Source organism: Cucurbita pepo, chromosome 7 (genome assembly GCF_057944985.1).
Source record: "Cucurbita pepo subsp. pepo isolate OVF chromosome 7, ASM5794498v1, whole genome shotgun sequence".
Taxonomy (NCBI): domain Eukaryota; kingdom Viridiplantae; phylum Streptophyta; class Magnoliopsida; order Cucurbitales; family Cucurbitaceae; genus Cucurbita; species Cucurbita pepo.
This window is the reverse complement of record NC_141804.1, coordinates 2,596,262-2,617,929: the sequence shown is the minus strand read 5'-3', so window position 1 is coordinate 2,617,929 and position 21,668 is coordinate 2,596,262. Positions and strand designations below refer to the sequence as shown.

The window sequence follows — 21,668 nt, the reverse complement described above, 5'->3', positions numbered from 1 at the left end:
TTCTCTATATATTATTAGTATTTCAAACGTTATTTTTTTAAAAAAATATATGTAAAGTAGAGTATTTAAACTTTTAACGTTTTGGTCGGAAATATATACCTAAACTAGATGAGCCAAGCTCGGCGTTCGAAGTTTCAATAATCAATAGCCAAAGAAAATGGACTCACTCAAGTTGGGTTGATTCCATATAAAAAGATATATAGAAAGTGTGTTGATAAATATATTCTCTTTCTTGGCAACGTCTCTTAAAAGCTTCGAGATGAAAACCGTCAATATATTTACCTTCATAAAAAAAAAGTTTAAAAAAATTCTCACCGTCAATATTGGACAAAAACCGTTTATCTGGAACGTATGTCGTACGACACAAGTATGCCAGTATTATGTCCCAACCCATGCGTCGAACGTTGGATTATACACCCACTATTTGGAACATATATTGTAAATGGTTTAGCACGGACACGAGATAGTCCAATGCTCGAGAGAATCCAGATAGATAGATGTTTAAAATGTCCTGACGAGATGATCGACACATGGGTTAGTCCCCAATGGATACGTCCGAGCAAGCCATGGTGGCCAATGTGTCCCAAGACATGGGATGAACATCACGATGCATGAGTCGTGTTGTTGGAAACCGAATTGACAATGAGATGCGACGTTGTTGTGTTGCACACAATTGAACATGCACACGCAAGCGACATGTGGCTAAACAAGCTTGGATTCAACACAAGCGATGTTCAATTGACAAAAAAAAAAAAAATCTCGCCTAAGGTCCGACAAAGCCACAAAGTCGGACAAAAAACTTATCATGAATGTGTCATGATCATGATATCGCATAGTTGAAAAAGTACAACCATAACACAAGTCATATAGATTATGAAAAAATTTTATGCAAAGAAGTTACGAGAGCTCATAGAAAAATAATATATTTGTTCTCTTATTTTTCATGACTCACAAGGTCCCACACCAATAATAAAGCATGACCAATATGTATGAAATTAATACAACTTTCATATGAAATTGATGTCAACCGACAACCGACAATCGACAAGACCCAGAAAGTACTAAATCAATAAGGGTCGGGTAGGTTCTATGCATAAAAGTGATGCACATAGAACCGTGAGTATGAAATTGATATACATCTCGAGCATAGGTAAATCACATGAATCCAAAACCATAGTTTTAGGTTGAACCACATGATTCATGTTTACATGTGTTTGCAAATCTCAACCCTAGCCATACGACCACTTACTAGCCATTTATAATGCTAGACTGAAGGCAAGGTTTATCGATAGTTATCGATAGTTGACGACGGTAGACCTGGGGAGCAGCCTTAAGGGATCGAAGCTAAACGTGTATTAAAATGGTGAAAATACAACTATGTAATCAATCAACTATGTTCATAGAGGGATGATACCAAATTCATGGGGCATGAAATCTTCACTTGGCCTGTAGTATTTAGCTGGGGAATAAAGGCTCAAGTTGGTCACTTGGCTGCTGTAAAGACATGCAAATCTCTCTACTTGATGAGCAAACCTAGAGTTTTGATATCCAGTCTTCATAAGCTGTCCCCAAACCCCATGAAACTGCCATATTTTTACAAGGAATGAAGCCTAAGTTCCTTGCCAAATTTTAACACAATACAATAATACATGCTTCACGTAACACGTCTTGTATCGTACCTGTCGGTGACATTCCCGTAGGGCGTCTTGATGACTCAGCCGCACTCGTTCCTGTTCACTCTGTAAAACGAAACAAGCAAAGCCTTTCATTTACATGAATTACACCATTTTCAGATGTTGGTTGAGCTGATGATAATGAGCATCACCTCTAACTGATGTAGTTCAGCAGATAGTCTCTCCTTTTCATCAGCCTTGATGTCTTCAAACCTGCATCGAAAGTCGTTACTTCAATCACGGCGAAAACGTACAACCTGTTTTTAACTTTTTAAGGGCAAGGTGGAGCGGGCGGGGCGAGGACCGAGAAGAATAGAACAAAATGATGAGAGAAGTTCAGAAAAGTACTTGAGAGACCACTTCAAATGATGTATTTTGTCTTCGATGGCATCCCGATCGTTTCTTAATAGCTGAAGTTGCTGCACAAGGTTGAAGTAAAAGAATATTACGTGACGAAAAACAAGGGATTTGTACGAGTTGATCTATTGCACGTTTTCTCTAGTTGAAAACCTTGCGTGTCTTCCTCAACTCCCATAAGAGCTCGACCTCCCTTTCGAGCTCTGGAACAACAAGCATAGTCCTCCATCCTGCCAAATCACCAAGCAGTATACAAAGTTAACAGAACTAGACGAACAATGGAGCAACAAACGGGGGATGAAATGTGGCTGGTATACCGAGAGCCTTTTTGCTTCGTAATATATCTCCATAGATGTGATCCCCAACATAGAGAACCTTGAAAGAAACAAAAACAGAAAAAGGGCAAGAGTAATTGAGGGCAAGTACCGAGATTAAGCATAAAAACGAATACTAAACGAAATAGTCGCCTTTTTACATTGTAACAGCCCAAGTTCATTGTTAGTAGATACTGTCTTCTTTGGGCTTTCCCTTCCAGGTTTCCCCTCAAGGTTTTAAAACGCGTCTACTAAGGAGAGGTTTCCACACCTTTATAAGGAATGCTTCGTTCCCCTCTCAAATCGATGTGGGATCTCACAATCCACCCCCCTTGGGGGCCCAGCATCCTCGCTAGCACACCGCCCGACGACTGACTCTTATACCATTTGTAACAGCCTAAACCTATCACTAGCAAATATTATCCTCTTTGGGCTTTCCCTTCTGGGATTCCTCTCAAGGTTTTAAAACGCGTTTACTATGGAGAGGGTCTAGCCTTACTTCGACTAGTGCCTCGCACCGCCCGGTGACTGGCTCTGATACCATTTGTAACAGCTCAAGTCCTCTGTTAGTAGATATTGTCCTCTTTGGACTTTCTCTTCCAAGCTTCCCCTCAATGTTTTAAAATACCTCAATGTTTTAAAATACGCCCACTAGGGAGAGGTTTCCACACCCTTATAAGGAATGCTTCGTTCCCTCTCCAACCGAGGTGGGATCTCACAAAATGCATTCCCGATAAACCCATCCAAAACAATGCTAAAGTTGAACATTGAAGAATAAGATTGGAAATGCTTATATGCTTGACTTCTTATGCAAACTATCATAGTTTTCCCTTGAACTAGATAAAGGAAGAGTTCACCTGTGAACTTGATTCAATTTGAAGAAGTTTATGCAGATGCATGACATTGCCTCCCTGGAAGAACATGTGCCAAAGGTAAAAACAAAATGTTGGGAATAATGGGTAAAAAGAGGGAAGGATCCATCTCTGACGGAAGATTAAGTCCCATACCTGAAAAACTTTGCAAGATTTATCTACCTTCGTCGGTGAAGATGCTTCTGAAGTGTTTCCGACCTTCATCGATGAATTAAGGCGTTAAATGAAAACCATAAGCAAAGTTCATTCGATGATAGCGAACTTTACAAAGCTAACCTGAGGTAAAGGCGAGCCATTATCAGTATTAAGTAGCATTCCTGACTTCGGTTCGACCCCAAATAGATTAGCACGGTTGTCCTCATGGAAAAAGCCTGGTTTAGCACTGTTTGTACAAATTTTTTCAGAAAACAGAGCCAAGGGATTGAGACAACAGCGCCTACAGGTACTGTTTTGTTGTCCATGCTAAGACTATCAAGCAGACAAACAGCCTACAGGTACTGTTTTGTTGTCGATGCTAAGACTATCAAGCAGAAAAAGACACCTAAACAATAAATCGAGAAGCAGGAACCAAGAACGAAATTCCGGTAACGTGTTTGAATTGAACTAGTTAACCAGGGGAATAGATGATTCTAGATTAGGATGTTAAAAGATAACCTGCCAGTAATGACGACATCGAAATACTGAAGCCAATCTAAATTGCACTTCTGATCACCCTCTGGTGCAGAAGAAGTACAAAGAAAGTTCATCACAACGTTCGTATAGTCCCATAAGCTGCAATAAAAATGAACCATTCTATTAGCCCTTATGAACTATATATGGCATAACAAAAGTAACAATATGAAGCTAATATACCTGTTTGTCACCAAGAAAGTAGAACGGCCAGAATCTCTGAGCATTTTAAGCATGGGTACAATTGAGGTATCCATATTGATAAACCTAAGAAGGCAATGCCCAAAAGTGGAGGAAGAAAAGAAGTTAAGTGAATGAAGGAATCGAGAAAGATTTGGTCGTCGAAGAACATATCATTACAAGATTCAACTTTCCATCCTCACCTTTTGGGATCCTTTGCAACCATTTGCTTTAAGGTTCCGTCGCGGTGACACATATCTACTGCAGCTCTAACATCTTTATACATTCGAGCATAACTGGAAGAACAAAATGAGAAAAAATAGATACTTTAAGCTACAATTTTGTGGTGACATTAATATTTTCACAAAACTATGGATCCATGCTTCGTGATAGACACTTAAAGCCATGCTTCATTACAGAAACCAAAACCAGAAATGTAAACAACAATAGAAACTAGACTACTATTTTTGTGAGATCCCACATTGGTTGGAGATGGGAACGAAACATTCCTTATAAGAATGTAGAAACCTCTCCCTAAGGAGACGCATTTTAAAACCTTGAGGGGAAGCCTGAAAGGGAAAGCCCAAAGAGGACAATATCTACAAGCGGTGGGCTTGGGCAGTTACAAATGGTATCAGAGCCAGTCACCGAACGGCAACGAGGACGTTGGCCCCCTAAGGAGGGTGGATTGTGAGATCCCACATTGGTTAAAGAGGGGAACGAAGCATTTTTTATAAGGGTGTGGAAACCTCTCCTTAAGAGACGCATTTTAAAACCTTGAGGGGAAGCCCGAAAGGGAAAGCCCAAAGAGGAAAATATCCCTAGTGGTGGGCTTGGACAGTTCCAAATGGTATCAAAGCCAGTTACCGGACGGTGTACCAACGAGGACGTTGACCCCCCAAGGAGGGTGGATTGTGAGATCCCACATTAGTTAGAGAGGAGAACGAAACATTCCTTATAAGGGTGTGGAAACCTCCCCTTAAGAGACGTGTTTTACAATCTTGAGGGGAAGCTTAAAAGAAAAAGCCCAAAGAAGACAATATCTGTTAGCGGCGGGCTTGGGCTGTTACAATTTTGTTGGGGCATCAACATTTTCACAAAAATAAAATATTAGATTAAAGGCCCGTGTTGCATGATCTAATCCGATACTCGAAACTTCCAGCTTTATCCGTTTTATACTGTATTTATTGTCTTCAACGTTGCACTAAAACAATATTTGTCTGTGTGTTTGTAAATCCAAACATGTGTTTACTGATTAGATTTATCAAAACCCAAAATCTTATCGTTCATCAAAGAAAGCGACCAAAAAAATAAATTTAGGGGCAGATAAGGATGCAAAATCTTAAAAAGTATGCCAAAGCCAAATGAATTCTTACTCGACATCCTCTGGAACTTTGTCTGGATTATTGTCCTTAAAGTCAACCAGTTGAGCAAACAAGTAAGCTTCAGCTAGTGAAAAAAGGGTATCAATGAGAGCATAGTCGGGTTCATCAAACGAATCCCGTACTAGAGTACTTCCATAGGTCTCGACTTTATCATCCTTGGACAACTCTTTGAAACCATGATAGGCCACTTTGACATACTTGTGCCTATCCATCTGTACAGAGCCATTAATTAAATCAGTTCAGCCATTTCATTTCAATTGAAAATAAGTAAAAGCCAAAAGAGCTACCTTCAATATGTTGCCTCTCCTTTTGTCAAGAACCAAACCTCTGACCATGTATTTCCAATCAAATGACCAATTCAGCAACTGTATAAGGTCAATATTCTTAACCAACGAACAAAACATTGCTACGTGTCTCGTATTTTAAAAAAAAGCTTTAATCAAAAAAAAAAAAAAAACAAACCTCTTCGGAATACGCCAAATCATAAACCAGCTTTCTTATTGTGCCTTCATATGCAAGGGACTCGAAAGTTTCTGGCTTGTATTGTGCCAACGTGTAATCCATGTCGAACCCCACGGCAACAATATTTTTCATATTCAAAGATCTATTGCAAAAAATCTGCTTTCCTATGTCAATATTGCATTCTACTGATGATGACCATATGCATGGTTGCTGGACATCCTCACTGTGGGTGACATCCAGAGAATGCGTTCTCTTGTCCTTCATGACAGTCCCTAGATTCTCACCCATGGCACCAATAGCACACGACCGATTTAATCCTGCCGTGGTAGTTTACAGAGAGACACAGTGAGCTCGAAATTGAGAGTTGCTCCTTGATTTAATATAAAACCAACAAAATATCAAAACATAGATCCATGTACAGAGACAAACCCATCATTGAACTCAAAGACAAATATTCAAGATACTCTCTTGTCCCCTAGAAATTTATGTAACTTGTTCTTCAACATAACGTTAATATTTCTTCGTATACACAAATATTTTATAGCAATTTGGGTGTTACCTAATTAATTTCTCATCAATGTAACGGCCCCGAACGGGGTGGATTGTGAGATCCCACATCGGTTAGAGAGGGAAACGAACATTCTTTATAAGGGTGTGGAAACCTCTCCTTAGTAGACACGTTTTAAAACCTTGAGAGGAAGTCCGGAAGGGAAAACCCAAAGAGGACAATATCTACTAACAGTGGACTTGGGCCGTTAGAATCAATTTCCTCTCATCTTTCAGAATTCTCTCTACGATTGATCACTATATCTCTACAATTAAGTTGTTCCACGATTCACATCTACATCCACTGTGAGAAGCAGTCAGGATTCTCTCTTTATCAATCTATATCTAATGGAGAGGTAAGTAAATTTGGTTCACAAGCTGATCTTTTATGTTCAAACAAGAAATTCCAGCTCCAAACGACACCCAAGATTCCACTCTCTCAAAACAAACAAAAAAACCCTTTTAGATTCTGCAAGTACTCACCCAAGTTTTCATTTCTTTGAATATTTCTCCAAGAAACAGCTACATACATATTGATACACACATAAACATAAACAAACATAAACAAACATAAGACACTCAGGGGCATACCAAGTAAGAAACGTGAAGAAGAATGGTGCTAAATCCCCAAAAGCTATACTGAAACGTTAACTACAAAGAGAATATAGAAATTAAAAGGAACCCATTACGCCAGACTTATAAATGCACCACATACTTACAACCCAGCAACAAGTAAGCCAGTTAAGCTCAATATTGGAAAGAAAATAAGAACAAGAAGAAGAAAACGAACTTACTTAGTGTATGAATCCCTTTGGGAACTCCAAGAAAGTTTCGAGGGGATACAGGGTATGAGAATTCAAGCGAAAACAAGGAGAGGCAAAAGGATAGCTGTCTCCTGGGAATTCGCATGGCGCATTTAAATAGGCATTTGCGGGGGAATGAAAAGGAGTGAATCAGATTCCGAAATGGACGGGACAGGTGTAGAAATAGCAGTTGGGCTTTGAGAAGTTGGATCAAAATCCAAATTCCCAATACAAATGGATGTTCGATTCGCAGAGAATAAATTCATCAGAAATGTTTGGGGGAAACGGAATCGGAACCCTAATTTCCCATTCCCTATCCACCGGAATTAGGGCGGAGGGCTCGTGCTTCGTTTGATGGTTCCGGTAGGGGAATTTGAAGCGTCATCGAAAAGGAATGGTGGATTCGTGCCACGTGGGAACTGGCTATGAGAGAGAAAGAAGAGAGATTGTGGATGACGATTGGTGTTTGATGGGACGGCGGCGATCGGCTCCGCCGATGAAGAAGGTGGACAGTGGAAGGCGGAGATTCAACCGGAAAACTGTCTCAACGCGTAAATCTGGCGGGTAAACATTATCGGTATTTGGCTGTTAAATAATTGATGTTTCCATTTGTAAAATTATTATTATTATTATTATTTTAAAAAAAAATCAATTTAAATAAAGCCTTATTACTTTATTTTTTTTTAAATGATAATAATAAAAATTCGAATTAAAAAAAAATCAATTTTTACCTTTAAATTCGACAAATTTTAGTTGTTTTTATTAAAATTAAATTTAGAAAAAATTTAAGTAATGACTGATTATTTATTTATTTAATTATAACGTTAAAAAGGGGATGAAACTAACATAAATAATTTTTTTATTATTAAAATATCAATTTAATTCATATATTTTCAATAAAATTTTAAATTTATGTTATCAATTTAAAAGTTAAAAAAAAAAACTTTAATTTAACTCATTTTAATTAATTAGAAGTACACAGATAAAATATTATAACTTATTAATTAATTATTTCGTGAAAATTAACGTAATTTAATAATAATTAACACGTCTAAAAAATTATAGAAAATAATAATAATAATTTAGTGAATAAATAACTACTACCGTAAATATAAATGATATTTAAAAATAAATTATTTTTATATCAAATTCCATAAACTTTACGCCAAACTAAAAAAATTATAAAATCTTATCTATTATTATCGGTCAATTTCTTGTATAAAACGACACTTTAATGAGAATAAAAACTCTCAATTTTTTAAAGGAATATTTACAAATATGCTCGAGAATAATATATTTCTATATTTAATTTTGTATTTGAGAATAATAATTTTATTCTAATTAGTTATTCTTTTTTAATATTGAAATTTTATTAAATAAAAAAGGCTCCGTAGTAATAAAATAAATTTAAAATTATTTGATTGTTGATTATTATATTTCAAGATTAAAAATGATAAAACATATTATTTAATTATTCATTTTAATTAGTTTAGAATTATCTTAATAATTAAACACTTATCTAATTTTATCGTCTAATTTGTCATTTATTTATTATTTAAACGATTATTTTTATGAAATAATTATAAGTAAAAAAAAAAAAAAAAAAAAAAAAAAAAAAAAAAATCTGGGCCAAGCATAAAAGTATCCCTGTTCTTCAGCTACGACAACGATCGGACTCCGCATTATCTCGGTTCCAACCGCCGTCTCACGATCAGAACAATGATCCATTCCAAGAAAGCCAATTGCAGCGCCGTCGGTTCCTGATTACAACATCTTGTAGTGGCCTCACTATGATCTCATTTCTCGCTGCGATGCCGTCTCTGTTTCTACCTGCTCCCGCCGCTGCTTTGAATCTCGGCATTTGTAAGCACGCTACGCAACATTGTTTCGTTGAGAGGTTTGTTTGTCCTTTGTTCTTTATTTTCTTGTTGAAACCCTAGTTTATCGGTTTGTTTGCAGCAGGAACGAAGGATTGGCTGAAGGAGCAATAGAAGAAGGCCTCCACGTTCCTCTTGGCGCCAATTGATGCCTCCAGAGATAGCCTTCGCGCCGTTCTACTTTTGCTTTGTAAGTTTCTCACTGTCTGTTTTTTCTTTTTCCATCTCTTCGTTCGGTATTTACTTGCGTCATTTCCGGTTTCAGCTAATGCATTCGATTACTCGAACAAGGATATGGAGAATGTTCGAAGAATGCTCATATCTGTTGTAAGGCATTGCGTTTTGAACGACAGGCATTCCTTTGTTCAATTTCAAGCAAGTTGCAGCCAATGCGTTCGATTATTCGAACAAGGATATGGAGAATGTTCGAAGAATGCTCATATCTGTTGTAAGGCATTGCGTTTTGAACGACAGGAATTCCTTTGTTCAATGTCAAGCAAGTTGCCACCAATTTGTTCGATTACTCAAACAAGGATATGGAGAATGTTCGAAGAATGCTCATGTCTGTTGCAAGGCATTGCGTTTTGAACGACAGGAATTCCTTTGTTCAATTTCAAGCTAGTTGCAGCCAATGCGTTCGATTACTCGAACAAGGATATGGAGAATGTTCGCAGAATGCTCATGTCTGTTGCAAGGCATTGCGTTTTGAACGACAGGAATTCCTTTGTTCAATTTCAACCAAGTTGCAGCCAATTCGTTCGATTACTCAAACAAGGATATGGAGAATGTTCGCAGAATGCTCATGTCTGTTGCAAGGCATTGCGTTATGAAGGACAGGAATTCCTTTGTTCAATTTCAAGCAAGTTGCAGCCAATGCATTCAATTACTCGAACAAGGATATGGAGACTGTTCGAAGAATGCTCATGTCTGTTGCAAGGCATTGTGTTTTGAACGACAGGAATTCCCCTTTGTTCAATTTCAAGCAAGTTGCAGCCAATGCGTTTGATTACTCGAACAAGGATATGGAGAATGTTCGAAGAATGCTCATGTCTGTTGCAAGGCATTGCGTTTTGAACGACAGGAATTCCTGTGTTCAATTTCAAGCAAGCACAGGAGTCGAGGTTCTATCTTCCTAATATTGCTCGTATTTCTTTCTGTGTTGTTTTTTCTTCTTGTTTATGAAACAGTTTCATTGATGTATGAAATGTATAGAAATGCATTCATTTTGAACATCCTGTGTTTGTAAACCGAGCATTATCAAAACATAATCTACAATCCAAACTTGTATTTCAGCATCCCATGTCGCCACTCATAGAATCCAAATATAATGTATAGTATATACTTAATTCGCATTGTACCAAGATGAAACTTAATTCGCATTGTACCAAGATGAAAGATGTTCAAACCTTCTTCCAATATTTTACCTCGAATTTAGCACTTTCATCTCAACTTTTGAATCCCACAAGTCTGTACATTTCAATTGATTGTGAAATATGGTTCTTCCTTGATTGAAAACAAAGACCCTAGGCCTTTGCCATTGATTTAGTGAACCCTTTTTCAGGAAAGATGTTTGTATAGGCGCAGAAGATTGAACATTATTCGGGAATGCTTGGAATAATATACCTCATTCACGAAACACAATTTAGGTCCAATAGTTGTCTGTATTCTAATTGCATAGTTTACGGATATATACTCAAATACATGTGTATGCCTACACCTCTGATATGGTATGGTGTAGAGACCTTGAGTAATATAATATGACATTCTCTCCATGGAGTAGTTTTAATGAAGCATGTAGCAGGTAGATGTGATATCTCACATCCATCCAAGCTACTCACTCAGAGGTCTTCATCTTACTTGCAGATTGTCTTTATTCGATGGGCGGTAGCAGAGGCGAACCAGAAGCCTGCACCAAATACAAGCGGCAGCAAGGTTTTCCATCATCAGGGTGAGTCTGCAATGACCTTGGTAAACTGCGGATTTTATTGAAGAGATTTAATGGATCGTGCATAAGCCCGAAGTGAGCATCTGGGTCTCCGATCTGTGATAGTTTAGTGCTGGAAAATCCAAGGGATGGAAGTAGATGATCAGGCCAATCGCAGTAGAAATGGAAGACAGATTTTGAAAGAGTGGTTGAGGGTTTGTTCATAAAATCTGCTAAGAGGACTGTGTGGGTTATGTTGCATTTGTCAGCTATTGTCTCCAATACTTGCATCGCCTGGGAGTGGGTAAAATAGTAGAGTAACCCTTCTAGAACCCACACTGTATTCTTCTCTGGTGCAAAACCAGCTGATTGAAGCTTTTCAAGCCAGTCACTACTTCTGATATCAGCTGCTACTCTGTTTAACGATTTGGCTATTTGTTGATGATGGTGGTGCTCGTATGGAGATTCTATTGCTATCTTTATAAGATTGGCTTTCGCTTGCAGCAATTCAGGGAAATCAACTTCAAAAACATCACTTTCCTTCAAGCAACTTAATCTGTAAGCCCTCGTATCCATTCCTTCATTATAATAGAGGTCCCTATTATTTGAACTTGTTTAAGTGACAAACAAAACTTAAATTGAAGTTTAATATACGTCTTCTCCCTTAATCTCAAATGTTTCAGATGCAAGCAAGTAATTCTCTTTGATTAAGCAGACAGTTTCGATGGTCTCATAGTCATGGATCCTGTCCTAGTGTTTTATCCCCCTCCGCCCACTCCTACCCCACGTAAAGAAAAAGGAAAAAGGGGAGTGTGTACATTTCTTTTTCTTAGATATCAATGTGTAAGATCTAATTTCACTGCTGTTCTTATTTTGCAGTTCTAACATGCCTAGTAACAACCCTGATTGGAACTCGTTATGCTAGATAAGAAAAAAGAGGTTATTATTTGTGCAATTTTTCTATCTTCTTATCCATGAATGTTAACTAAATGCATAAATGTCTGGGAGTTGAAATACCAACCTGCACCAAGGAGAACGACTTGTGAATCTCTGCCATTGAAGGATGTCAGAGCACCTTCAATCTTTGAATCAAACCAGAGGGTACGAACAGCAAGAATCACTCCAGACATCTCTCTTGCATTGTTGCTTCGATCTTTCTTTATCTTCTCATGCAGGTTTCTCAGGCAGGCCTCTCCAGCAAGTAAATCTGCTAGTGGATCGTGAATCACATGCTTCCAAAGCGCTCTTCCTGCTGCCATTTGACACGCCGAGCGTTGAAGGTAATCCCATTCTACCTCAATTCTAGCATGGACTTCACGTACACTATCGGCCAACAACATATCCGGAAGCTTTAGCTCAAACCACCCTGGGTCGTCAGGCAAGCCATTTTCTTTTTCAGTCATGATTCTATATTAAAAACTGACTGTTAGAATTGATATGAACTAGGAAAGCAGATAATGCATTCTGTTTTTGTAGGAAAAAAAAGGGTGCGAGAAAAAGAAAAAAAAAAGAGAAGGATTTTAAGGAATGGGATAAGGAAAGAGAACCACACACAACCAATGCTTCAGAAAAAAACTCATCAATTAAAGGAAAAGGGAGGGTGAGTACATCAAGTTCCACGAGAGTACGTTAAATCTCGTAATTTTGCTCTTTCTCTTTATCTCTCTATTGTGGATTCTATTGGGTTGTCTTTCATCAGAGAAAGAAGGAAAAGGGGCTCCACTGAAAAAGACGAACAGATATGAGTGGCTCACAACTGGGGTATTGAAATTGCTTTGCTATTTCTATAATACCAGGTACCTTTGTTTTTATTCATTTACATGGCAAATGTTTTTCTGATTCCTAAGCAGCACGTGGCCTTTGATACTCCATTCCTTTGAGGCCCGTTTGGTCCTCATAGGTAGATATTTTTGGTTAGTGTTGGCTTATGGCAGTGTATTGATTGGTTGGGTTATGGGGCTATCCTTTTTGGATATGGCTTAATGTCTTTGCCTCCTTAGTTTCTTTTCTAATTTAGTTAACTTTTTTTAATAACTATAAGTTATATATTCTATTTCTTGGTTTTTTTTTTTTTTTTTTTCCTTTTTTGTTTTGTTAACTCAAATATAATTAATTGAGGTTAAATCATATGTATAAATACACATGTTGAGTTCAATATCAGGAGATTCAAATCTTTGACCTCTTCGTCAAAAATATGTGTTAATTATGTTTAGGTTAGCTCTTGAGGAGGTTGGAGGTCTAATTTATCTACTTGTACATGAAATTATAAATGGAAGTGTATTTATTAGTTATTTTTGTAGAAATCTCACAAGGTTTTTCCTTGCAATAACTGGTTTTTTTCAAACTTGAAATGAGATATCATTTAATTTAGGGAATAGGGAAGGAGTGGGAAGAGATTTTACATATATTTCTTTATTTACTTAGTAAGTATATATATATATATGTAAGTGTTTTTCATTTTTACTTTACTTTCTTATTTCAATTTATCGAACTAGGCGACAAGACATGTTTAATATGTTCTATATATGCATGTGCCTGTTATGTTAAATATTGACCTCTTATCTTCATTCATTGTATGTTCATTATCTTTACGTTGCATATAATACTTGAGAATTAGTTTTTGTGAAATGTTGAAAATGGGTGGCCAAATATTGAGACGAATAGAACTGAAATGCTAATAAGATCCTGAAAGAAAAAAATCAGGCCAAGAAAAAATCTATGCTAAAATTGTGAAAAATAAAAGTATGCTAAAATAGTGGGAAGAAATCATGGGAATGTCCAAATCAATGATTAAATTTTTTTAGATAAATGACCCAAAAAGCCTTACTCGACCCAACCCAAATATTCTTACGGTCATATTGAGTTCATTCTGAATAGGGTACAAAACAAATGTCTCAGTCTAACCCAACTCATGAACATTCCAAATTCATAAACACCTAATGGGATACATGAAATAAATTTCAATGTAATGAAATTTTATAAACAAAATCATTGGCCAAAGAGAGGTGCAACAGAAAGGTATTGCAAAAATATGGAATGAGAAAAGCCAAAGAGAAGACGGGCAATAAATGAAAAAGAGAGAGATGGGGTCTGGTTGTTCACAAAATGTCCTCTTCCTAACCCAATAAATGAAAGGAAAAGAAGAAAGGGTTTCTTCATCTGAAGGACATCTGAATTTCTTCAAGAGTTCTGCCTTTGGTCTCAGGGACCCATAGAGTAACAAATAGCACCATGAAACAAGTCACCACCAAATAGATTGTGAATGTTCCTGTCAATCCCCATGGAGTTTCCTCAGATGATATTCATAGATATTATCTAACTTATCATATGTGAGATCTTAGTTAGTTTAAACATAAATGAACAGAGAAGAAAATGATAACCTCAACAGTAATTAACATGTACTTTTTTCCTTGTGATTGGTGAGCTATGTTTATAGTTAGTTAACACGACTTCTAAACTCGTGTGCAAGTTTCCTGTCAATCCCCATGGAGTTTCCTCAGATGATATTCATAGATATTATCTAACTTATCATATGTGAGATCTTAGTTAGTTTAAACATAAATGAACAGAGAAGAAAATGATAACCTCAACAGTAATTAACATGTGCTTTTTTCCTTGTGATTGGTGAGCTATGTTTATAGTTAGTTAACACGACTTCTAAACTCGTGTGCAAGTTTCCTGTCAATCCCCATGGAGTTTCCTCATATGATATTCGTAGACATTATCTAACTTATCATATGTGAGATCTTAGTTAGTTTAAACATAAATGAACAGTGAAGAAAATGATAACCTCATCAGTAATTAACATGTACTTTTTTCCTTGTGATTGGTGAACTATGTTTATAGTTAGTTAACACGACTTTTAAACTCGTGTGCAAGTTTCCTGTCAATTCCCATGGAGTTTCCTCAAGATGATATTCATAGATATTATCTAACTTATCATATGTGAGATCTTAGTTAGTTTAAACATAAATGAACGGAGAAGAAAATGATAAACTCAACCGTAATTAACATATATTTTTTTCCTTGTGATTGGTGAGCTATGTTTATAATTAGTTAACACGACTTCTAAACTCGTGTGCAAGTTTCCTGTCAATCCCCATGGAGTTTCCTCAGATGATATTCATAGATATTATCTAACTTATCATATGTGAGATCTTAGTTAGTTTAAACATAAATGAACGGAGAAGAAAATGATAACCTCAACATTAATTAACATGTACTTTTTTCCTTGTGATTGGTGAGCTATGTTCATAGTTAGTTAACACGACTTCTAAACTCGTGTGCAAGTTTAGATGCAGAATTTTAATCCAAGAACTCCTCCTATGGCATCATAGCTTAATAGAGAAACATACCTCCACTGCTCCATTCTAAGAGCAGGTTTGCAGACATTGTGACACCCCACGCACTAAACCAGTTGGCTAATGTTGCTATACTACCAGCAAGCCCCTTGATATTCACAGGAAGAATCTGCACCCCACCACCAATAATACTAGAGATTAGCTTTTAACTTGTAACACAAACTTTCTCTATGTTCTAAATGGCCATCACTTTACAAACCCCTCCAACAACCTCACTAATTCTAGGCTGTTTTACAGTAAATAGGAGAAGAATGATGAAAGGAAACAAGAACAATGTTTTTCTTCTCTGTTTTTTTAAACTAAAGTAGCTATGATGGGCATACCTCAGACATTATGATCCATGGAATTGCTCCAACACCCAGAGAGAAAGTAACAACCATGGCCTGCAGAAACATTGCTCCTATTCATTCACAGGATCAAGCTTTAACAAGTAGTTTTAAATGATGTGTAAACTTGGACATACCACAACCCCCACGACTGTCACGATTCCTGATATACTATACAAACTGGAATCCTCAGAGACTGCGTCCTGATATCAATATTGAAACATAGAAAAGCTTAGATACATTTCACTAAGATCTCGAGGCTATGGAAGAAACAAAAAAAGAACTAGTTGACCTTCACAAAGAATGCCACAGCAACGATTAGAAGACTAAGTGTCATTCCAACAGATGAGATCTGAAACGAAAAAGTAAAAGAGAATTAACAACGAAGTAGACTAGTTACAAGAAATAAGAACACTAACATGAAACTCACAATAAGTAGAAGACGACGTCCAGCTCTGTCGATTACCCATGTTGTAACAGCTGTGGCAACAACCTAAAAAATATGCAAGTCATTGCTGATGAGCAGAGTTCAGATGGAGAAAATCAGTAACTGAGCAAGCACAACAATAATAGATTGTACCTGAACAGCGCCAAGGCCAAAAGTAGCTGCATTACTGGAGGTAATTCCTGTTTACAAATGAGACAGGAAAAAGTCATTTGATGCAACAATTGGGTGGAATAGTTGGGATAATAGGAACTATATGTATATTAAATTAGGAACATGATTATGATATTAGGAAGACATACTTGTCATTGGCTAAGGTTATATATAGAGTAGGTCGGAGGGGGTTCAGCAGGAAAATTTTGAGCATAGTTTAGGACGGAACTAAGACTCTAGAATGCTTAGTACCCTTTAATTGTCTTTGGTAGTACAACGTATTTACGCTTCTATTTTCTTGATTTCCATTCTTAGTTATGGTTCCTATCAATATGGAAGGTAATCATAATTACACTAGAAAATAGAGGAAACAGTCCAAGCCCACCGCTAACAGATATTGTCCGCTTTGGCCCCTTACGTAATGCCGTCAACCTCACAATTTTAAAACGCGTCTACTAGGAAGAAGCTTCCATACACTTACAAGGAATGTTTCGTTCTCCTCTCCAACCGATATTGGATCTTGCAATCCACTCCCCTTGGGGCCCAGCATCCTCGCTGGCATACCTCTAGGTGTCTGGCTCTGATACCATATTTACAGGCCCAAGACCACTGCTAGCAAATATTGATCGCTTTGGCCCGTTACATATTGCCGTAAGCCTCACGGTATTTAAAACGTGTCTACTAGGTAGAGGTTTCCACACTCTTATAAGGAATATTTCGTTCTCCTCTCAAACTAAATGAATGAGATTTTTTTAATTGGTCCCTGTATTATCATAATGCAGAACAGAAATGTTTACTTACCGGCAGATGCAAAGATGGTACTTGAATAGAATAGAACACCATTAATTCCACTTAGTTGCTGCAGAATAAGTAAGCCTATACCAATCTGCATAACATGAGAGAGCTGGAAAAATAAGTTCCTGAATCGTAGGCTTAATATGAAATATACATATACAGAATCTTCAAAATCTCCGCCCAGTACCGACAAAGGGAGCCAGTATCTTCTCTGCTTCAGATCTGCAAATCTAATAGTTCTTTTTCTGTTGGCTGAAGCTACAGACCTCTGCATCATGTAAATAGGAAACAGTTATTTGAATTGATGGAGTGACATAGTTAGAGATAGACATACTTTTCATGGTTCTTCATGAAGAAACAGGACTTGGGAAAACCCAATTCATTGAATTTATTATGTGTATACCTTTATTTCATTTACTTCAACAGTAATATCAGTATCAAAGCCTCGAAGAACTTGCAAAGATGTTTCAAATTCTTCTGTCATCCCCATCTTTGCCTAAAGGTTGATCCAAAACTATATCAAAAACTGAAAGAATTAAAAATTAGCTTTATCAGGATGAAAATGTTGATTTCAGGACTTACAAGCCATCTTGGAGATTCTGGGATGAAAAACAATCCAGGTATCAGTATTGTACAAGGCAAAACTCCTGCAAAAGAAGTGTGTGGTGATGTTTAGTCAATTAACTTTTGTAATTTGTGATGTTAAAGAGGAAACTATGGCTGGTAACATATACGCTGAGAGAATTCTTGTCTTATCAAGGTTCTGGATAAGCAGGACCTCTTGGTTCGGGAGAAACCGGAGATGTTAGCTAAGAAAGCTAAGCAGGCAAGTACAGGACGGACAAAATGCACATACAAATGGATTGACATGATCTATGTCTATTCTCTTAACGTATTCTTCAGTAAACAAGAACGTTCACTAAAAGTACTCTCTTTTTTTGGAAAAAATATACGTGGAGCATGTCTTTTTTTAAGAAAGAGAATACTTATAGTGAACGTTCTTGTTTACTAAAGAACGATATACGGGGAGAGAATAGACAAGCATCCTCAGCATTGCACATCTTAAGGTTTTGGTACATAGGAGAGATATCACTGATGAACAGCTAACAATGAGTACTAACACAAATCCTTCTCGATAACTCACCCAAAACTGCAAGTATTCTCCATGGTACAAATAGTCCCAGCAAATAAGACAGCATTATCCCCAAAGTAACAGACAGCTACACGACAAAAGTGAAAGTAGCTTAGTTGAGAGCTGATTAGAATGAAAATCACTACCAATTCCAAGACAACTCATGGTACAAATACCAAATGTATCCAACCTGATTTACTGAACCAAGACTTCCTCTCAAGTTTTGGGGAGCTATCTCAGCTATATAAACTGGCACCTAGAGGAAAAGGTGAGAGTCCCTTCAGTAAAAACACATAACCCGAGAAAACCGAGCCGAAACTATAGTCATACCGTATAAGAGATTATCCCCACGCCAAACCCTTCCAGCAACCTCCCCATGTAGAGGAAAGAAGAATCCTACATAAACAATCAAAATTGGTTATATATGAGTCTATGCCTGCCATTATGCATATGGAAGAGTGTTTGAAACCAAATGAATCTCTTTCAAACTAACCTTTGCAAATGATATGGTAAGCCACCCTATAATATTGGGAATGGCAGCAATCATCAGGGCCTGAAATCAAGCACATTAGAGTCAGATTAGTCACCTAAACAGAAGAAAAGCTTCAGCAGACGAATCGATGCAAGAATCAATAAAACCAGTGTTACCCCTTTTCGCCCGATATACTCAGCCAACTGACCGCTGGTTATAGCCCCAACCATAGCACCAACATTGCTTAAAGAACCAAATAAAGAATACTGTTTCATGAATCAGGTCAGACACCATTGTAGTTCACAAAGGTAGAAATAAGAACAAACCAGACAAACCTCCGAGACAGTAAGCCCAAGGTCCCGAGTAATTGCGAATTGGGTCGGTGATGAATACCCTCCCTGCAAAGTCAATACTCATTCTGAATGCTTGTTCAACAGAAATGGATTCCCGAGTGTTACCAACAAGCAGAAATCTAGCTTAGAACAATCAACAGAACCAGTTGCATTTCATATGCTCTTCTCTATCTGTGATCTTCTAGTTCTCTCTAGCTCTTTCTAATTCTTTCTAACTTAGTAAGATTATTTTAACTTTTCTTTTTCTTTCCAGATATGGATGATGCAGGTCAACCGAGGACGAGACCAGCAGGTTAGAGACTACATAAAATCCATTTCATGTGTTTTACTTGATATGTATGAAAATGTTTTGGTTTTCGAAGTAAATGGTTTATGTCAATGGTGAGTCCTTGAATCGAGCTGTCGATATGCGGGTGTTACAAGTTTGGTATCAGAATCTTACTAGTTCTTTCTAGATTCTTCCATCCAACAACTAAATCCCAACTAGTCTAAAGGTTTCAACGGAAACGAACCAATACCTTTCCAATCCAATAGAATCTAATCCAAATTCTCCCAAAGATTTGAAAAGAAGATAGAACAGGAAGTTACCGTGAAGCCAAACTGGATAGGACCCAAAGCAACGATGAGAACACAGGCAAGTACAGAGATGGAGTTGTCATGAATTGCCTGAGACGAACCCATAAGACTTGACTGTCTCGAACCCATTCGATACCAACTCCCCGTGTGCAGAAATGGCTTCCTGAGGTCCCTCCCATCTTCACTATCGTCTCTGAAACTCATCCTCCCGAACCCTTTTGACAAAGATCAACAGCTCCGTCGTAATCAGAACCCCAACCTGGCGCGCGATCTGTTCGACGAAATGCCACAGTCAATAACAATTATATAGACACTGAAGAAATGGTGGATTATACATACATAACTTTCCAGAGTAAGATTGTTTTCCCAAGTACTCTTCCAGATTCAACGAAATTCATACATCAAATACGTATAATATGTATAAAAATTAGTGGACTTGTCCTTCTGGGCCATACCTTTTCAGCATCATCGTGGTCACTGATTGCCAATTTGGCGATTTGGGTCCAATCTGATGTTGTTGTTGTTGTGGTACAGCTTGCGTTATAAAATATTGTTCCTCGAGCTTTGGACTGTAGATTTGAATTTACAACCACGTTTTTAAGCTGCTTCCTTACAAAAATTTCAGACATGTCAGTTCAAAATCATGGTTGGTCTGGTCGGGAGATTCCAATGATTCGAGTGATCGGGGTTGTTGTGAAATTAGACGAGGAAGATTAGTAACTCAGGTTTGTCACTAATTGAGTTTAATTAGTTTTGTTGGATGAAAGTCTCACATCGGCTCGGCTAATTTAGGGAATGATCATGAGTTTATAATCAAAGAATATTATCTTCGTTGGCCTTTTGGGGGAGCTCAAAGAAAAGCGACAAAGTCATAAAAGTTTATGCTCAAAGTAGACAATATCGTATCATTGTGGAGAGTCGTGTAACTAACGAAAGTGGTGAGATTAATTTATCTATGAATTTTTTTTATTGGATTTTAGACTTTGACTTCTAAAATGCTACGTTGGACCGGGTGAATAATGAAAAACGTCCGCACGAAATGATAAAGAGAGAGTTCCGTCTATCGATGAACAGCGGATTGACAGAACGTCTCGAATGCAAAGAGGACGAAAAGAAATTTATAGATGCCTCTGGTAGTCTTTGAACTATCATCACCATTCTTAAACCTAGAATTTTTTGGGTACTTTCAGAAAGCCCCCTAGGCTAAATGGTGGTCCCAATTCCAAAGACAAACAGATCGAATACGTACACACTCACACTCACACATAAAAATAGGCCCATTGAAAATAGCCCAACGTCGTTTATGGGCCCCCATCTTAAAGCACCTTACAACATACAGTTGGGCCTAAGCCTTCCCAACTCGAACGAACAAAGCCCAATACACACAACTATGGAGACTAGTATCCCTATGTGTACGCATGCCCAAAGTAAAAATTAAAACAAATGTCCAATAATTCCAACAAATTGGTTTTTTAAAAATAAACGTGAAAGAAAAAAAAAAAAAATTCAATGGTCCTAGAATAAATTCACATTCCTTTTTGCATCTAATATAAATCGCTCTTTCTTCGTACCAATTCTAAGTTGACTATACGACGTTGAAGGTTCCCAATTCTTCCTCCAACTGGTATATAACAAACTGCTCTTACCGCAGGAGCAGCTCGAGCAGTCCACCAAAATTAAATTTTGTACATATCTACAAATAGATGAGAAAAAACGTTCAATTGCTACCAATTTTATAGTTAGATGCCATAAGAGTTATTAAAGATTCTAAAATTTATGATACACTCAAAAACATTTAAATAGAGTAGTTGTAGTCGTGATTAATAATTTTTTTCAAACATTTAAAATAATTAGTCAAAATAAAACATAATTTAGTAATAATTGATATATATATATATATATATATATATGTATTTATTATTAATGATTGTATGAAGTAAAAAAGAAAATTAATGAGGAATTGGGATTGGTTGAAAGGAAAGACGTGGAAAGA

At 37.1% G+C, this 21,668-nt stretch overlaps 3 protein-coding genes and 1 long non-coding RNA gene across 10 annotated transcripts; 1 reads left to right on the top strand and 3 right to left on the bottom strand.

The window, feature by feature from the left end:
• Window positions 1-910: 910 nt before the first annotated feature.
• On the bottom strand, window positions 911-7,748 carry LOC111798327 (uncharacterized). Of its 3 annotated transcripts, XM_023681398.2 has the most exons (17): window positions 7,253-7,488; window positions 7,050-7,109; window positions 5,913-6,229; window positions 5,738-5,815; window positions 5,442-5,662; window positions 4,269-4,361; window positions 4,069-4,152; window positions 3,871-3,987; window positions 3,493-3,598; window positions 3,352-3,414; window positions 3,202-3,255; window positions 2,348-2,405; window positions 2,184-2,260; window positions 2,022-2,092; window positions 1,826-1,886; window positions 1,680-1,739; window positions 911-1,583 (listed from the first exon to the last, which is right to left on the bottom strand). In XM_023681398.2, the coding sequence occupies exons 3-17, from the start codon at window positions 6,198-6,200 to the stop codon at window positions 1,398-1,400; spliced, it is 1,617 nt and encodes a 538-aa protein (XP_023537166.1). In that variant the 5' UTR covers window positions 6,201-6,229; window positions 7,050-7,109; window positions 7,253-7,488; the 3' UTR covers window positions 911-1,397. The 3 variants fall into 3 exon arrangements, with proteins under 3 accessions (XP_023537166.1, XP_023537165.1, XP_086981735.1); XM_023681397.2 differs by lacking the exon at window positions 7,050-7,109 and having other exon boundaries at window positions 7,253-7,748; XM_087125609.1 differs by lacking the exon at window positions 7,050-7,109 and having other exon boundaries at window positions 5,913-6,282.
• LOC111798331 (uncharacterized) lies at window positions 7,701-20,249 on the top strand. Of its 5 annotated transcripts, XR_015421708.1 has the most exons (8): window positions 7,701-7,825; window positions 8,920-9,124; window positions 9,221-9,328; window positions 9,404-10,259; window positions 11,002-11,620; window positions 11,746-12,662; window positions 12,762-12,858; window positions 19,353-20,249. It is a non-coding gene; the product is annotated as an uncharacterized LOC111798331 (long non-coding RNA). The 5 variants fall into 5 exon arrangements; XR_002815693.2 differs by lacking the exon at window positions 19,353-20,249 and having other exon boundaries at window positions 9,224-9,328; window positions 12,762-13,115; XR_002815692.2 differs by lacking the exon at window positions 19,353-20,249 and having other exon boundaries at window positions 12,762-13,115.
• LOC111798329 (uncharacterized) lies at window positions 10,727-12,821 on the bottom strand. Its single transcript, XM_023681403.2, has 3 exons — window positions 12,671-12,821; window positions 12,084-12,469; window positions 10,727-11,640 (listed from the first exon to the last, which is right to left on the bottom strand). The coding sequence occupies exons 2-3, from the start codon at window positions 12,463-12,465 to the stop codon at window positions 11,009-11,011; spliced, it is 1,014 nt and encodes a 337-aa protein (XP_023537171.2). The 5' UTR covers window positions 12,466-12,469; window positions 12,671-12,821; the 3' UTR covers window positions 10,727-11,008.
• On the bottom strand, window positions 13,838-19,879 carry LOC111798328 (sugar transporter ERD6-like 6). The gene is made up of 18 exons (XM_023681399.2): window positions 19,688-19,879; window positions 19,082-19,144; window positions 18,923-19,012; window positions 18,768-18,827; window positions 18,605-18,670; window positions 18,465-18,530; window positions 18,287-18,362; window positions 17,725-17,789; window positions 17,546-17,638; window positions 17,330-17,410; window positions 17,149-17,233; window positions 16,330-16,376; window positions 16,180-16,242; window positions 16,042-16,101; window positions 15,887-15,952; window positions 15,747-15,806; window positions 15,418-15,532; window positions 13,838-14,330 (listed from the first exon to the last, which is right to left on the bottom strand). Exons 1-18 carry the CDS (start codon window positions 19,877-19,879, stop codon window positions 14,218-14,220), a joined length of 1,461 nt encoding a protein of 486 aa, XP_023537167.1. The 3' UTR covers window positions 13,838-14,217.
• Window positions 20,250-21,668: the final 1,419 nt, after the last annotated feature.

What these genes read in the sequence shown, in the direction of transcription:
- LOC111798327 (XM_023681397.2), bottom strand. Translation starts at nt 7,367, where the DNA reads ATGCGAATTCCCAGGAGACAGCTATCCTTTTGCCTCTCCTTGTTTTCG. An exon ending in ATTTGGCGTATTCCGAAGAG is followed by an intron (nt 5,816 to 5,912) that starts GTTTGTTTTTTT and finishes GACCTTATACAG; the next exon opens with TTGCTGAATTGGTCATTTGA. An exon ending in ACGAAGCAAAAAGGCTCTCG is followed by an intron (nt 2,261 to 2,347) that starts GTATACCAGCCA and finishes GTGATTTGGCAG; the next exon opens with GATGGAGGACTATGCTTGTT.
- LOC111798329 (XM_023681403.2), bottom strand. Translation starts at nt 12,465, where the DNA reads ATGACTGAAAAAGAAAATGGCTTGCCTGACGACCCAGGGTGGTTTGAG. An exon ending in AGTCGTTCTCCTTGGTGCAG is followed by an intron (nt 11,641 to 12,083) that starts GTTGGTATTTCA and finishes ATTATAATGAAG; the next exon opens with GAATGGATACGAGGGCTTAC.
- LOC111798328 (XM_023681399.2), bottom strand. Translation starts at nt 19,879, where the DNA reads ATGAGTTTCAGAGACGATAGTGAAGATGGGAGGGACCTCAGGAAGCCA. An exon ending in CAGAATCTCCAAGATGGCTT is followed by an intron (nt 17,639 to 17,724) that starts GTAAGTCCTGAA and finishes ATCAACCTTTAG; the next exon opens with GCAAAGATGGGGATGACAGA. An exon ending in GACGTCGTCTTCTACTTATT is followed by an intron (nt 16,102 to 16,179) that starts GTGAGTTTCATG and finishes TTTTCGTTTCAG; the next exon opens with ATCTCATCTGTTGGAATGAC.